This window comes from Rhinichthys klamathensis, unplaced genomic scaffold (genome assembly GCF_029890125.1).
Source record: "Rhinichthys klamathensis goyatoka isolate OS25496 unplaced genomic scaffold, OSU_Roscu_1.1 h1tg000485l_1, whole genome shotgun sequence".
NCBI classification, from domain to species: domain Eukaryota; kingdom Metazoa; phylum Chordata; class Actinopteri; order Cypriniformes; family Leuciscidae; genus Rhinichthys; species Rhinichthys klamathensis.
The window spans coordinates 96,554-113,607 of record NW_026606972.1 but is presented as its reverse complement, the minus strand read 5'-3'; the positions used below and the strand labels follow the sequence as shown (position 1 = coordinate 113,607).

General features: G+C 39.1%; 2 protein-coding genes across 2 annotated transcripts; one reads left to right on the top strand and one right to left on the bottom strand.

Moving 5' to 3' along the window:
- The first annotated feature begins 529 nt into the window (after positions 1 to 529).
- parpbp (PARP1 binding protein) lies at positions 530 to 12,645 on the top strand. The gene is made up of 11 exons (XM_056237323.1): positions 530 to 627; positions 856 to 1,027; positions 2,014 to 2,247; positions 2,357 to 2,467; positions 3,567 to 3,737; positions 3,861 to 4,015; positions 6,248 to 6,425; positions 6,506 to 6,687; positions 7,352 to 7,433; positions 10,668 to 10,863; positions 11,897 to 12,645. The coding sequence occupies exons 2-11, from the start codon at positions 878 to 880 to the stop codon at positions 12,199 to 12,201; spliced, it is 1,764 nt and encodes a 587-aa protein (XP_056093298.1). The 5' UTR covers positions 530 to 627; positions 856 to 877; the 3' UTR covers positions 12,202 to 12,645.
- Positions 12,598 to 15,835, bottom strand: pmch (pro-melanin-concentrating hormone). Its single transcript, XM_056237325.1, has 3 exons — positions 15,520 to 15,835; positions 14,255 to 14,423; positions 12,598 to 12,785 (listed from the first exon to the last, which is right to left on the bottom strand). The coding sequence occupies exons 1-3, from the start codon at positions 15,763 to 15,765 to the stop codon at positions 12,736 to 12,738; spliced, it is 465 nt and encodes a 154-aa protein (XP_056093300.1). The 5' UTR covers positions 15,766 to 15,835; the 3' UTR covers positions 12,598 to 12,735.
- Positions 15,836 to 17,054: the final 1,219 nt, after the last annotated feature.

The window sequence follows — 17,054 nt, the reverse complement described above, 5'->3', positions numbered from 1 at the left end:
GATTGTAAATTGCAACTTTACCCCTGCGCAAATTTATTTATATTTTGTTGTTAACTTATAAATAATATAAATTAGTCTTCTAAATGTGTTTCTGATCTTATTATTGTGCACATGCTTTATATAATCCACAAACGATATAAACAAGTGTAAAACGCACTGATTAATACTTTAGTGTATTGCCAGTAAGGAGTATAGGAGTGTTTGTTGATTTCTTGTAGATTAGACGAAATGAATTAATTTACTAATTTAGGGAAAATGTCCTGCCCCCTGCACTTATAAAATAAAATTGTTTTAAAAGAAACGATGGATGTAGCTCTCATATTCTTCCACATCGTTATATGAGTTGTATTATTTATTTTCTTGTCATCAATAAACACACATATCGTTTTGAAAGAAAACAAACGGGACTGTTCGTTGCGCATTTGACTTCCTGTTTGGCGGGGGCGGGGCCGGGGACAAACAACACATCCGCTCTGTGATTGGTTCAGACGTCCTGGCATGTGGATTTAAATTTACAGGGAGCGCACGGCACCAGTTTATAATAAGTTAACTTATTTACTGGCGTGGCGTCTGTTTTCCCATATGTTTCACATTAGAGACCTCGGACACGTCTTAATATCAGTGTTGGTAAGTTAACCTACGAGGTTTGAGGGTTCTGTTCCTAATAAAGTGCAAAGGACAATAAAGTGCTTCTTGTTCCTGACTATAATTGTGATTTGCTTGATGTGGACTTTCTGTTCTAGCTCAGAGGTAGAGTTGGAAAGCTATATGTGATGCTGGCTGGGTTGCATGTATGTTCTGCTGTCTGCTCATAATCATTTCATTGCTGACCTGCTCAATTTTCTGACCCCGTAGTACATTTTGTAAAGACTGAATAATGGTGGTTATGGAGGAAAGCCTGAGAACAATGACCAGGGTTTTTAGGAGAGAGTGTCACAGGGTGTTGGACTCTGAGAGGACCACCATCCAAGGGGCTGATGGGATGCTGATGGTCCTACAACTTGCTATGGCTGGGGTCAACAAGCAGGTAATGTTGCATTGTTAGTAACTTGGTTTGAAGACTTATTCCACATCTTTAGAAGTTATTACTTCTCTGGGTTATAACTGTTTGTCAGTAATTAATGATTTTTAGTCCCCAAGGACGAATGTTTGTATCTCAGTTCTGTAAAAGCATATTGACTACCTTTTAAACGTTTGGGGCCAGTAAGATTTAAAATAAATTAATACTTTTAGGCAGAAAGGATACATTACATTGTTTAAAAGTGACAGTAAAGATATTTATAATGTTACAAAAGCGTTCTATTTTTAACAAATGCTATTCTTTTGAATTTATACTACAGATTCAAGAGTCCTGAAAAAAAAAAACAGTTTCCATAAAAATGTTAAAGGAATAGTTAACCCAAAAACGAAAATTCTGTCATTATTTACTCACCCTCATGTCGTTCCGAGACTTTCTTTCATCTTCGGAACACAAATGAAAATCTTTCTGACGAAATCTGAGTGATTTCTGTCCCCTGCATCCAACAGAAACAGCGATTTCTGTTGGATGGCTATGCAACTACCACTTTGACACTTCAAAAAGTTCATAAAGCGATCGTAAAACTAATCCATATGAATTGAGCGGTTCAATCCAAAATTTCCAAAGAGACTCGATCACTTTATATGATGAACCGAATTAATTTAGGCTTTTATTCACATATAAACATTGAACATTTCATTCAAATATCTGCATTTGTGTTCCGAAGATGAACGGAAGTCTTACAGATTTTCTTTTTTGGGCACCACAACTGGTGATAATAATAAGAAATCTTTCTTGAGCTGCAAATTACCAGATTAGAATAATTTATGAGAATCATGTGACACTGAAATTCAGTTTTATACATGTAGCAATAGAAAAAAGAAAAAAAAAGCAGTCACAAGTTTGATTCATACATTTTGTTCCGTATCTGTACATTTTCTGTGGATCGGTTGTGCGTAATATGCTTGTCCCTGTGTTTGCTCTTCTCCTGACAGGAGTATGGGGACTTTGGTGTTGCTTTGAGTGAAGTCTTGGCTGCCTGGAAATACTTCCTTCTGGATAAGCTCCAGCTATCCCACAACGATATCCCTCTTCCACAAAACTATGACCTCATTCAAAAAGAGTATGACTGCTTTTTGAAACGTACAAATACTGTGGACTTGATTGACGTCTTCATTATGTTCAAGGAGCTTCGGATAAATGGGGACCCTGAGGAGCCCCTAACTGCGGTGAGTGCTGCCAGTGGGCCTCAGATTTGGATGTTCTTTCAGTCGTCTTTCTGAAAGATCTTTAATCTGTGGTGTATTCTTTAATCTGTGGTCTTATCTCGATATCTAGATGCAACTGTTTCAGTTTCTCGTTGGTGAAAAGCAGAGTTTGGAAAAAAAGGAATCTTTTCCTGTGTGTCCCGCAACACCTTCTAACAAGGCTGGAATCTGCAGTCCACAGGTAACTAGAGAAGGATTAGCATGAGACTTGGAAAAAGTGTTGTTGAGGTTTTTTTTTTGTGTGTGTGTGAATCTTACTCATAATACCATTTTATGACCGCAAATGAGATAAACGTACAATTTCCGCAAGACCATTAAATGTTTTTCTCTATTTACCGATGTACGTGTTTAAAAAAATATTTCATAAAAAATGGGAAAGAAATACTTTATTGAAAATTAAATGCACCTAATTCTGACACTTTTTAAACTATATTTATGTATAATTATATTTAATAAACATTTATTTACAGTTTATACGCACAATTTTATATATATATATATATATATATATTTATTTATTATATATATATTTATTTATTTATTTATTTATATACACTTTTGAAATGGCTGACCTGCTTTGAAACTTACCTAACTCCCCATTAGATGGATGATATATTATTGTCCAATAACCTTAAAAAAAGACAAATATGAACAATTAATTGGCACTAAATAATCCACCTCAGTATCCTATGGAACATTTTAAAAATATTGGACCTTAACAGCAACTAAGGAGGGTGAAGCTTAACAAAGGGTTAATTAATGTTGATTCTGGCACTTTTGACTGATGTCAAGATCTTACTCTAGTTTTCTTTTCCTGGCTCTCCTTCTCCCTTTTGTTTCCTGTTAAATTTCACACCCGTGGATGTCTCTTATTCAGAAGAACGTGAATATCATATCATTCTGAATCGAGAAATGAAAACAGGATGTTTTAAAAGCACTTTGTATAGTGTGTTGAAACTACTGCTACTCTTGCCCAGTTCTGTTGACAGCTGCTCTGCTGGACTCTGATTTATGTGCAAGTAGACGCTAGGCTTTGCCACTGTAATACTGGGGGTGATGAAGTTTATGAGCCTGGCCTGTTTAAGCTTAAGGGGTTGTGGAAAAAGCCCGTCCTCTATACAACATGAGTCCAAGTCCGCTAACTGACTCATCAGTATTGCAGAACGGAAGAGTATGAACTGTTCCTGTTAAAAAACAAACCATTTACTCTTTCAATTAACACATGAGTTTTAGTACAATACAAATTATCCCACCTAGTAGTTGTTCAATTTTTCTTTCAGATACAGCGAGTCATCAGGAGAGTTTTCTGTTCTTATTTGGGCCTTCTGGTGAACTGTAAAAATGACCTGGCCCTTGTGTACACCCTGGACAACCCTAATCGCTCTCTGGGCCACATCGCCTTTACTGACCTGAGACATGCTGCATGCAACAATGCCTCGTCTCTTTTCTTGGTGAATTTGCAATGACTTGTACTTTTTAAATAGATACATTTACATTTGCACACATATTTGTTCAACTAAACATCTTTTTAAGCCTAATGTGAATGCTGATTAATTGCCTTTTTGTATGTTCAGACAGTGACATCGTTTGTCAGGGCCATACAGCTGGGAGGAAAGGGGTACGCCCCACCCGAGTCTCACCCCTTAAGGAAGCACATAAAGGGTTTATCGGAATTTCTCAATTTTGTCGACCAGTGTCAAGACATTTTAGGAGAAACCCCCAATCCAAGGTATGCTTATTTGGCCTAAATAGGAACTCTATAGGAATCGTGTGTCCAACATTGGCAAATGCAGAGCTGCAATGTAGACTCAAGACATTTGCAGTGTTCAGAATGGAACTACCTCACTATTGAATATTGTGCAGTGTATATATATATTTATCAACATTTAATTTATTTGAACATAATTATTGTAATTATAATATTAAGTGAAGAATTGGGTATGATTCCATGAAAAGTTTCTACTTGCTCACATGACTTCACACTGTTTGTAACATAATATTAATAATATATTATTATAATGTTGCCCTTGCATTATAATCACCCAATTTTGTCTATAAATATCTGAGTATTTATTTATTTGGCAAATATATATATTTTGTAAAGCCAATCATAACTGGTTTAACTTTCTATTAATCTGTCTCACTAGAAATGGGAGGTCAGTTTGAGTGCACTGCATCATGGGATAAATTATTCCATGCCATGAACCATACCTGTTGTATATTGCTCTTTTTGGCAAATGTTGCTGGTCATTCATGCATGCATACAGAAAATTGGCACCCTGTATGTTGCATAAAGTACATGTTGTATTACTGCAGCAGTAGTGCGAGTAGTATACTATTCTAATAGCCATTGCTTTAAATCAGTCGCAAGGAATCTCATGACCTGGACTTGACTTCCTTTGCATCTCTCTATCATTAGTGCACGACCCCAGATGAGAGATAGAAGCCTTTGATTTATACAGGTTTTGTATCACATTGCTTGGCTCAAAGAAAATGTTCCTGCTATCTGTATGTAGATCTGTTGGTCTCCTATCTTTAAAACGGATCCTCTCGTCTTTTACCCGCTATCTATCGATGCATGTTCCTCTTCTCTCAAACGCAGCCTTTAATGACGTCTGCACCAGTATTAATGAAATCGCCTGAATTGTTCAAGCATGTTTATCTGAGGAACATCAAAGTGTGTTGTTCCAAAGAAAATAGCGACTTGTCCCACCTTAGTTTGATAACTCTGATTAAAAGTCATAAAACTGAGATTCTGCCATGATAACTTGCACTTCAAAACGTCCAAGCAAATCTCCACTAGACATTTGGCAGCACAACACATGGAGCTGAATTGTAGAGATGATTGTGTTATTCAGAAAGGACGCAAGATCATTTCCTGGACTGCATCATGTGCATCAACTTCATTTTTGATGGAAGTGCCTTGAACCTGCTGCATGTGGTCCTGTTCACTACCACGTCTCTTCTCTGAAGAGAGAGTGCGAACGCTGAGCCAAAAGGGGTCTTTCATCGGCCTGCTACCCTGCCTGTGCAGTTCCCCACCTCCCAGCACCTTATGGAGTACTGTATTACCACACACAAACACTTCTTACGGGGGAATCGGGGTCTCTCGTACGGCTAACATCTGTTTTCCCAGATGATTCTGTTACTGTAATTCCCTTTCACAAAAGCAAGGTCAGGGATTCAGGGCGGCCTCTTTCCCGCTGCAGCCCAAATGTTTACATTTATTAATCTCTTCATATATTCACACATAAAGTGAGGTGGAGTACAGCAATAGCACTGGTCTGGCACGAAAACCTTTTGGACCCTCCTAGACCACATTTTTACATGAGTTATAGAGTGGTCACTTTAGATTTTAATCATGCAAAATTATTTTTCTGCAATAAATGTCGTCTTTATATAACGAATAATTAATATTCAGGAGTTTGACAGTCATGGAAAATCAGAAAATTCTGTTTTTAAAAGGCCTAGAGAAGTCATTGAAACTTCTGCGGTTGTTAATTAGTGCTAATAATAGATTGTTGTTATAACAATTATTAATATATTGAAAATATTATGTATTTATTGCATATTATTTATGCAATTATAGATGTTGCTCTAATGTAAAATTAAACTTGTAAGCCATAATTGTTTGTGAGTGAATTGTTTTGAAAGCGAAAGCGGTTGACACATTTTGTAAGATTCATTAGCAATTCTTTAAAAAAAATCTAGTAATTGCACACAAACAAAAAGTTAATTCATGGAAATAATTGGTCAAAAGGTGTGGGATCCCTGAAAAACCCATTCAGAATGTTAATGTACAAAAGTGTCCCGCAACACAGCAAATCAACACAACAAGCTGCAAGGTTTGCAAACTAAACTGCCCAAAGGAGAGTTTTCTCCTTGTTTGTGACTGCACATTTAGGATTGGTGAAATTTGAAAATGTGTGTTTTTGTTGATTGTCTGTCTTGTCCCAAACAGAGAAGCTGGAACCAAGCTGGTGTCTAGTATTAGAGCTGCTTTGGTCAAAGGCCGCAGTGGTGGAGACCCAGTATACCTTGCAGCAGAGGACACCGCCAAAAGTCTCAAGGAAAGGATCAGTGAAATACACACCACGCAGACGCAGTCAGTGGTTGGCACAGGAATTAGTCCAGCCAGGGTAAAACATAGTTGATGTACTCTATTTTCTGAATCTCTCCAAACCAGCATTATTAGTAAGACACAATGTTTACTTTTTAGCCCAAAGCATATGCTATTAACCACTCTACTGCCTATGGGGGCCGAGAGACTGTGAAGGTTCTGATGGCCCTCTTGGATGAAGAGGCACTAGCCCCGCCCTGCAGGAACAAGGTGGAACTGCTTTCTGAAGATCATGCGATTCTTAATGGCAGCGCTGGAGCTTGTCTTCTTACCCTGTACAAGTGAGTTACACTTTGATGATCTAAAAATTGACAATGTTCTGAGCAGTCGTGGCCTAATGGTTAGAGAGTCCGACTGGTAACCCAAAGGTTGCGGGTTCAATTCTCAATACTGGCAGGAAATGACTGAGGTGCCCTTGAGCAATGCACCTAACCCCCAACCGCTCTCCGGGCGCCACAACAAAAAAGGCTGCCCACTGCTCCGGGTGTGTGTTCACTACTCGCTACTCCTAATGTGTGTGCACTAACTTGGATGGGTTAAATGCAGAGGAAAAATGTACCATTATTGGCCTTCACATGGCACTTTCATTTTCACTAATCAAAATTATCCCCATGGCATTCCCTTGCGAAAATGACTAAAATGACAAAAATAGATTCTAAAATTTAAAATAAAATAAAATGGTTCAGTTATTATTATTGTTGCTGTTTTCTTTAATGATGCAAAAATACAGTTGTAGAGTTAGTAGATATTTCCTGTCTATTTTATCAGTTTACTCTCCTTTTGACAGTTGTGGCAAAAAAAGTTAATTTGTGTTAATTGGACTAATTAAAACTGTTGTTTGTTGCAGTTATTTATTTTTAAGTCGTATTATTTTCATTTGCATTTCAACACCTCGTTTTATTCTTCAGTTATTCAACTTGTTCTCGTTCCAATTTGTGCCTATAGATCTCCAGAAGCTCCTACGGGATCTTCTCCAAAACCTTTACGGAACCGCGTCTTGAGCCAACAAGAACATATCAAGTCCAAGGTAAAGAATCATCGGGGTTGTAAGCAGAGACCCTGGTCTCAAATAGCGGTCAAACAAAAATTGAATGTGACGCTTGATTTTTAAAACAGACAGCAAGTATTGCAAGTTCACAAGCTATATCATCTGCTTTCTCTGTTTTGTAATGTGCAAATTTAAACACTACAGCTGTTTTTAATGCATGGTGCTTGTGCAGCGGGTTTCCTGTTATATAAAAACAACCACTGAGTGTGTAATTTAGTGTAGTACAGTACACTCCTAACTTGAACTAATAACCTCTGGCAGTGATGCGCACTTACACACTTCAAGCCTATCTTATCCGGAAAACATTTTAAATGGTCTTGGAAGGCTGTGAGAAGACAGATTATATTTGCATGTGATAAAAATGTAGGATTGTCTTCTGGCCTTGTAAGGATTTATTTTACTATTTGGTCATAAAATTCTTGAAAGGAATAAATCTCTTAATATGAAACAACTGCCTGAATGGGAACTAAATGATGCCTGTCAAAGAGGCTTGTTTCTGAAACCAACTTTAACTAGTCTCTGGGTTGCTAACACGTTTTAAATGTGGTGATGAATGGCACTTTAATTTTTAAGGACTGGGCATCTTCACCAACCAAGAAATGGTGAGCGCTCTGTGAACATGTATGCTAGGCACATTTTGTTAAAAGGCTTCTTTATTTGATTGCACTAGCAGATGTCTCTTTAGACCTTCACTTTCTGGCCGCCTTCCTGTGTTAGTGAGCGGTAATGGTCCCCGGGCAGCTCACCGCTTCCTGAACTGGACGGGCGGAAGCTTTCTGCATCAATTTCACTTTGAACATGCCATATCAGTGGCGTTACTCAGCTAGCAAGGGAAACTTGAAAGGTTATTGTTTCCTGTTGTCTGCAGAATGACTTTATCCAGTCCTACTCCAATAGTTTCATCACAAACTGACGTCGATTGGCACGGGGAGAGATCAAGAGGTTCCTCCAGGAGTACGACTGCAGAGAGAGATTATTCTGAGTACAGTTATGTAGTAAGGTTTAATGAACACGTAATGAACCCCACACTAGAGTCGGTACTCTGAGGGCCAGTATTAAACATAAAAAAAAAATGATAGTACATTTTTTACATAAAGTTAGCAAATCTCCAGCTGCTCAAAACAGACCTCTCGTATTAAGATCTGCATCGAGTTACCCAATCTGGTAGTGGATGGTCCTTAGTACAGGTGTAAATGGTTTCAAATATGTTTTGTGATGTGGAAAAGTACTTGCATGTAAGTGTCACTGCAATTTGATATTAGACAAACTGAAATTTTCATTTAATAAAGGTACTCCTCAAACTCATCTTGAAACAACGTTCTATTTCAAAGCAACAATTTTCCCAAGTGTATTTATTTTGATTATCATTTAAAAAATATTATTTAATAAACTATAAAAGTAGAATAAATAATAATAGTAAAAAGGATTGTTCTGAATATAAATTTATTTGAATTATTATTAATAATCCATGCATTTTCCAAAATGCTTATCCAATGTTGTCACAGGGATGCTGGAACCTATTCCAGCATTGTGGGCTGAAGGCAGAAACACCCTGGATATATATATAATATATATATATATATATATATATATATATATATATATATATATATATATATATATATATGAGATGAATGTGTATGTTAATAATAATTCTACTTTATAAACGTTCTTTTGTAATAATAATAGTTGTAGCAATAACAATAATAATTAACTTTTTTCAACATACAGGAACGTGATGAGTAGTTTAAAATCCGAGACCCTCCCCTCAAACTGATCACAGTACTTCGATGCACATTGCTAAGTGTTAACAGTAATGTCTCAGCTAACACTTATAAGTTGATCCGATGTTAATACCATGTGTAAATGGGGACTTAAAGGAATAGTTCACTGAAAATGTAAAATTCTGTCATTTATTCTCCCTCAAGTTGTTTTAAACCTGTCTTCTGCTGAACACAAAATATGATATTTTGCAGAATATCGGTCACCAGACAGTTGAAGGACCCCATTGACTTGCGTAGTATTTTTCTTTTTCCTACTATGGAAGTCAATGGGGTCCATCAACTGTCTAGTGACCGACATTCTTCAAAATATAATATTTTGTGTTCAGCAGAATAAAGAAATTCATACAGGTTTTGAAAAACTTGAGGGAGAGTAAATGAGAATTTTAATTTTTAAGAGAACCATTCCTTTAATCTCACTGCTGTGCTACTAGTGCTGTGTCAGCTGGCTCCTTGGGTTTTTCTCAGGGCAGGTGTTATTCAATCCTGCGTCATTTCATTGTATGCTTCACAAACAGACACACCCCTCATCTTATTGAAGGCTTAATGATGACGTTCATATCAGAGGAAGTAGCTGGTGGACCCAGCCTGTCGCAGTTTTTCTTGGGCTCTCTCTTGGCGTGCAGTCAGGGCTGCCCAATGTACCATATAAGCCTCCCATACGAAGCACCCAGTTTGAGCGATACTGTTGTTTTAGGTGCTCTTTTGAGAAGTGCTTTGAAAAGCTGCACTCAAGCTTTGATTTCCAACCCCCACACACACACACATACACAAACATACACCCACTGCCCCGTTTTCTCTATGCTTTGCAGTCCCACCCAAGTATGCCTGCAGTATTTTTTTATTTTTTTACTTTGCTGAATTCCACTCTCCTACTGCGGCCGGCTAGCCTAAAGGGAGAGAGCCTTGAATCCTGATAATCCTCAGCAGGGATGGATCAAAGGCCCTGAATGCGGTGGATCAGCGCTTCTCTGAGACCCTTGAGACCTTAGAGGTTCACTACCCCTGTTCAAGCTACCATTTCCTTATTTCATGCTCCTCACTGCCTCCGGACCGCAATATTTATCTTTTTTTTTTGTATATTTTCTCATAAGATTTTAGATGTGGTCATTTCCACCCATGTTGTATCAGCAGGGCTGAACAATAAGGACGATCTGATGACCTGAGGCCAGTGTGAGAGTGTTTCTGGGTAGTTGATGGGACTGTTATTTGTCCTATCGGACCAGTGCTGCAGTGCCACTGTCATACATCCTTCGTTCATTGACCATATTCATGTCTAGCAGATGATTTGAATATTCTTGGCAATATAGCACTGAGTAGCATTTTTTATATATATACAGTATACATGCATGAGAATAAGCAGTTAACTTTTTTTGAAACTCAACACTAACTGCATTTAGATTTATTGACCATTTTAACACTTTTCCCCCAGGTTGTGCGGCCAACCATCCGCTCTCAGTTTGCGTGTACGTACAAGGACGATGAGCTGCCCCTCAGCCGGGTGTTGGAGTTTCCAAGTGCTAGCCAACTTCCCACCTGTGCGCACCCTGCGCCCAAACGAACCATCTCTTTACATGCATCTGTGGAGGAAGAGTGTGACTCCCCTGGGATGGATAACAGACTCAAAGGTAGTGTCTCTGCCAAGCTTAAAGATGCCATTATGTCAAAAAGTAGTTTTGTCACTCTTAGTCGTTGTGTATTAGCTTTGAGACCATGTATATGCTGTTGTGTCCTCTTAAAAGTTGACAAAATTAAATATTAAATGTTAAAATTCTTTTAAAATCTGTAGGATTTGTCTTCTGAGAAACAATGGTGAAAATATTGATATTGACTCATCCTGCATGCCACAGGCTCATGTCCTATCAAAGGCTCTCTAGAATTAGAGTCCCACCTCCTGTAACAAACTGGCAAGAAAATTAACTAGTTGCTTATTAGCATGCATATTACTATGATTTTGGCTGTTTATTAGTACTTATAAAGCACATATTATTGCCTTATTCTGCATGACCATATTCTACATCCATTAATCCTACCCAATACCTAACTTAACAACTACCTTACTAACTATTATCAAGCAGTAATTAGGAGTTTGAGGCAAAAGTCATAGTTAATAGTGAGAATTAGACCCTAATCTAAAGTGAGACCAAAAAGTAAATAAAAAAAATATATATATTTAACAAGAGAGGGCTTGGTCTGTTCACTGCGCGCACACGCAAAGTGTTCCCCTTTTCTGACGCCACACAGTCGGAAAGATGCCCAGGTCCACCTCCAAAGCCCAGGCCTCGATCCCTGCCCAGTCCCTGCTTGGGGACTGGTACTTAAGATCAACCTTTAAACGATTCCCCATCCCATAAAACCTGGCCGCCCCCACATCTGTTGTAAAAACCCAGAGAGCACACGTTCCTCTTCCCCCCTCGCTTGCTTTTTTTGTGGGAACGCGGGCTTCGCTCCACCAGGTGACAAATGTTCAGCTTCAGCACTGTAAAATAAACACACCGCCTGTTAAAGTGCAGACTAACGTCAGCAATTTCATCATAACCTTTTCTACCCTTCCGTCCTCAGCCCTCCCTCTTTTTTATTCCTGCTCATTGTTTCACCTTATTCTCAAATTCCAATGTTTTTCTTTTGTCCCCCCTTGTTTTTCTGTGGATGTGGACCCAGAGGCCACTAACTTGAAGTGTGAAGGTCCCGGCCAATCCGCTCTGGGGGAACATAGTGGAAATGCCTGGAAGCAAGCAGGTGGGAAGGGGACCCAGCCAGAACCGCTCCGAAGAGCAACCGGTACCTCGAAGAGAAAGCTTGCCAATAGAGAGTGCGCTGAGCATGGAAAAGAAGAGAACCAGCCCCCTCAGAAAAGACCCCCTGCTAAGGCTCCCGCTGGAGGCCTGGGGAAAAGGAGCAGTAAATCTGCCGGCAAGAAGCTCATTGCTGGTCAGGGCAAACTGACTGGATTTTTCAGACTATAATGTACTCCATGAGCTCTTATTGATGGTGATGCTGTTTTGGCAACAAGCACATATTTAATTTATTGGTAGTATAAATGCATTTAAGGGGGATAGTTCACCTGAAACTGGTAATTTGCACCCTCATTTTTTCAAACCTTTTATTGTTGCCATGAAATATCCCTTTAAATGCTTTCACTATCCCTTTAATAAAAACCAATCACATCAACTTGAGTCAGGGAACTCTTCTGCAGATACTGACAGGGTGTATGTGTATATATTTGTTTGTGGGCATGTTTGAGACGTAAGGGAGGAGATTGAGTTGGCAGAGATTGAACTTTATCATTTTAATTGATGATTGTGTGACTGGAGTACATTTCATAATGTATGCTTTCTGTTTTCCTTAAACACGACCCATCATTTGCAGATTTTAATAAATTTTTATTTCCGTTCTTTAAAATCATACAAGTATGTTTGTCATCTTTATAATTAGAGTATCTTGAAGGATGAAGGGAGAGCTGGGAAAATCATGCAGATGCTTTGTCAGCTGCTCTGCTTTCAACCTTGCCAGCAGGGCCTGTATACTCTTCCTATCATGCACCTCAGCACTGTGAAGAGAACAAGAAGAGCAAAACAAATTTAGTATTAAATATAAATGGAAGACAACTTGTTTACCTATGGGTATATTCTCTACTGAAACAAATATTTAAATAACCTAAGATTGTTTGTTGGTCTGCTTTGCTAGTTTTAGAGGGGTCTTGAATGCTTTTCAGACCAGCTTAAACCATGTAAGACCAGAAAACTATCTTAGTCTGACTCTATTTCTGGTAATCTATATTGTTTTTCATAAAGTTATGGATGTCAGGTTTTGCTTTTTACCCACTAGATTCTAGCAAAAATGTTTTTAAATTATATTGTAAAATGCTTTCCATCCATCGTTCATCCATTTTCCAGACTACTTGGATGCTTCTCGATACTCAAATTGATGCTTCCTCAGTTCCTCGCTCCTCCAGCCTGTGACCTGGAAACTGATTGAACTTGGCCATCTTGAAGGGGGCCTCTTAATTCTCAAACTGCACCCCGAGGAAGCTTCCTGAGGAGTCATGAGCGTGGATACATGGGTGTATCCTTCCCTTGCATCCTAAGGGGGTGGAGCTAAGATGCGAGGAAAAGAAACGAGGAGGCACGAATAAGAAATGAGAAGCACCCCCTGTCCTATGCTTGTGGCAGGGATACTGGAGCCTATCTAAGCATCTTTGGGAAACTCCCTAGATCAGGGTTCCCAATATCCATCCCAGGACGGTCGCTTCCCTGAAAAGTTCAGCTCAAACCCTGATCAAACACTGAAGGCTTTGATTAGCTTGTTCAGGTCTCTTTGATTAGGGTTGGAGCTAAACTCTGTAGGGCTTTGGTCCTCCCCTAGATCAGTGGTTCCCAACCCTGGTCCTGGAGTACCCCCGGAGTTCTCCCTAATCAAACACGCCTGATTCAATTCACCATCTCGTTAGTGGAGACTCCAAGAGAGACGGGCTGCATCTGAAATCGCATAATCTCTTAAGTAGGTACTCATTTTGAAGAAGTAATTACTTCACGGCCGCTAAAATATATCTATATTGTATGAATGCAACCTTTTCGTACTACATTCGCCATGTTGCCCTTATCGCGTGACCTACCAGCGTCAGTTGTCTTCACAAACCCTCTTTTGTGGCCTCATGGGATAGTCAAGTGTCCACACTTAAGAATCTTGCTGGAAGTAGGTCATCCTTGCCTTCAAGTGGCTTTGACTCCAAGACTTCAGATTTATGTGTCAGATAAGAGAGACATCAAAAATGTGCAGTGTTGGGGGTACTTCAGGACCAGGGTTGGGAACCACTGCCCTAGATGCATGGCCAGTCCATCACCAGGTGAAACGTGTTTTTTTTTTATTTTTTTTTTATCGTATATAGACAATTATTAAAAAACTTAAGAACTGCTTCAAAAGCACTTTCATACTATTCAATTTCAGACTACTTTCATGGCTAGGTAAGAATATCTCATCAGTGGAAAGGAAGAAGATAAGAAACTTGGCAGTGCTTACTGTCTATGTCCCTCCTGCCCACAGGAATGACATCATCCACGCTACGTCGCTCATCCCTCATGTTGAATCCATCCAGAGCATGATCCGTCCCACGTGGCGACAGTACAGGGAAGTTTCTCGAAAAGGCCAGGTTTGCTTCCCTCCCAGGAGACCCTTTCATTCCTGTGTCCTGATGGAAAAGGGAAATGCATTAAAAAAAACAAAAATCTGAACGTGAGACAACCACTTGAACAGAAGCAGCCTAACTCAAAACACTGCTCCCTCTACAGGCATTTTTTTTCTGGAGAATAAAAGTCTGAAACCACACATGGAGATGTTTAAGTTAATTTGAACAACACACGCCCAAGGGCAGCCTCAAGATCCCTCTCCATAACTGCTCCCAAACTACTGGAGCAAATCCAGTGCATGGAGCCCCACATGGAAGAAATGTCAAATTGCGACAAAGTTTCCCATGCCTCGCTTAGCCAATTTTCACAATATCACCATGGGCCCTTTTATCCATAGATTCCATTTCCCCTCTTGTGACCGTGTCCTTCCCATAGTCCTCTCCGACTGTTCCATTACTGCACCGATAATTGTAGCAATGTGAGGACGATTCAACCTTGAATTGCGAAAGCTCTGTTAGATACCCATAGAAAGGCCACCTGACTCCTACAATGCCAGCAAAATTGAAATTGGTATGATTTCTTAAAGGTAAATCATTGCTTTAAATGGACTGAAACCAAACTTGTAAAGTGCATGTAAATGTACAAGTGTTGGCAAATACAATCTTGAAAAAAAAAAAAAGAACTTGCAATTTTCACTTGTTTCACAGACAAGCCTAGTCCCCAACTAAAATGCATGTTTGAGGTGTTTTAACTGAAAGCAACTTGTACTGACTTATCTTAAAATATGTCAGTACCATTGTTTTGTCTCAAGATGCACACCAGTGATGTTTTTTTCTAAGGCATGTTTATAAAAGCTACTTAAATGCCCTATTTGAACTAAGGCCTAATCCTGACTTAATCTAAACCCTGTCCGTGAAATCGGGCCTTTGTTTGTCAACTCAACTAGATCTTTATTTATATCACACATTTAAAAACAACAGGAGTTTAACCAAAGTGCTTTACAATGCACATAACTGACCCCTAAAATCTTATCTATTTTTAAAAGTTAGTCAAAAGCTAAGGAATAAAAAAGATTCAAAGCAGATTTAAAAATGTTAAGCGACAAGGCTGGCCTGACGTGAAACAAATTGAACATTAAATTGACATGCAAACACTTACAGCAAGTATGAAGATGCGTTTTGTCCCGTCTTCATCCACCAGTCTGCCTTCTATGATGGGGTGTCTTCTGAAGGTGAGCTGCCCAGGTCCTCTTTCACTTATATCATCATCTCCTGCTATCGATGCCACTCTATCTTGGTCTGTGCGTTCTTCATCCATCATAACTTTGGGCAGAGCCATTGTTGAGTGAGTATTCAACTCAACTAAAAGTGCAAGTGCAAACATGAGCATGTATGAAGATGCCATGATCTTGGGTGATGATGGTTGATTTGCTCGCAGGAACCTGACTTTGCACTCGCATGTCCTCTAAGAAGCAAATGTGTGCTTTTATAGTGTCTGATGATGATGAGTTGGCCATTTTGATCTATTATTTGAGGTATTGATGACTTCCATGGCACTTCTTTGGTGAAAGTGGTTCACCTTGACATAAAGAGGTTGATGACCATCCACAGGGAAGATACTACGAGGATTATCTTTTTAATGTTTTTCTTTTCTTTTCTAAAAGACCCCACTGTGACTTTGGAAAAGGCCAAATAACGTTTCATTGTAAATCTGGAGAAAAGGGAATCCCCTTCCACTGTGACTTTTGCACCCCTACCACACTTTGTTCTTCAAGCTCATGCAGTGGGTCAGAGGTTGTGCACTGAGGTCACATTTTGTATAATATCTAAAAGCAGTAGTAGTAATCTGCTACAAATATTTACAATATGAAAGAAATGAGCCTCAAAGAAGGGAGAATGCCTGTTGAGACATCATCATCCATCAGATATTTCCAATTCCCTTGGTGCCGGCTCCTCATGGTACTGTCTAATATCTTCCTGTCCTTTTTTTGTTTGTAGGTCAGTGCTGGATTATAAGTAATTTCATCATAGGTGGAACTTTGACCTCTCTAAGAAAGGAGGCTTATATTTGTGGTCTTCAAAGGACCAATTTACTGAGAGAGACATTCTGAAGAACGATGTTAGAGGTAGGTTGGTGTTCAGTCCTACATTCAAGACAATATCTTTCAATACGAAAGGCATAATAATGGCAGCAAACCTTCAAAAGGGGTAATATCCCCCTTCTAAATTACAAATGTAAAGAGTTCCTCTATTCGGGATTAAAAGTGGTTTACAACGACAATAACTCTAAGTGCAGTGTGAAAAGTGCACTATATGTATGTTCACATTAGCGACGTTTCGCCAGCAAAAAAAGGTCCATTGTCAATAGTGTAGTCATAGTGCATGAAGCACTGCTCACACAGAAGTCAGAAGAAGAATTTGCTTGGAAAAACTTGCAAAATGCGAACTATGCATGTGAAAATGTTTCGCCCTCACAAGAAATTCCAGATCGTGCAGATTTCTATTGAAATAACTGCTTTTCGTCTGCAAAATTCACACCTAAATATTATGGGGGTGATTTCAGACACCGCTTGAGCTTCTGCTATCTTTTTGATTGACTCATCAAAAGAAACGACTCATAAGAGTCATTTTCTCATAAAAAAAGATCATCAGGGCTCACAGGAAACAGCCCTCTTTCAAGCTGTAATGGCACCT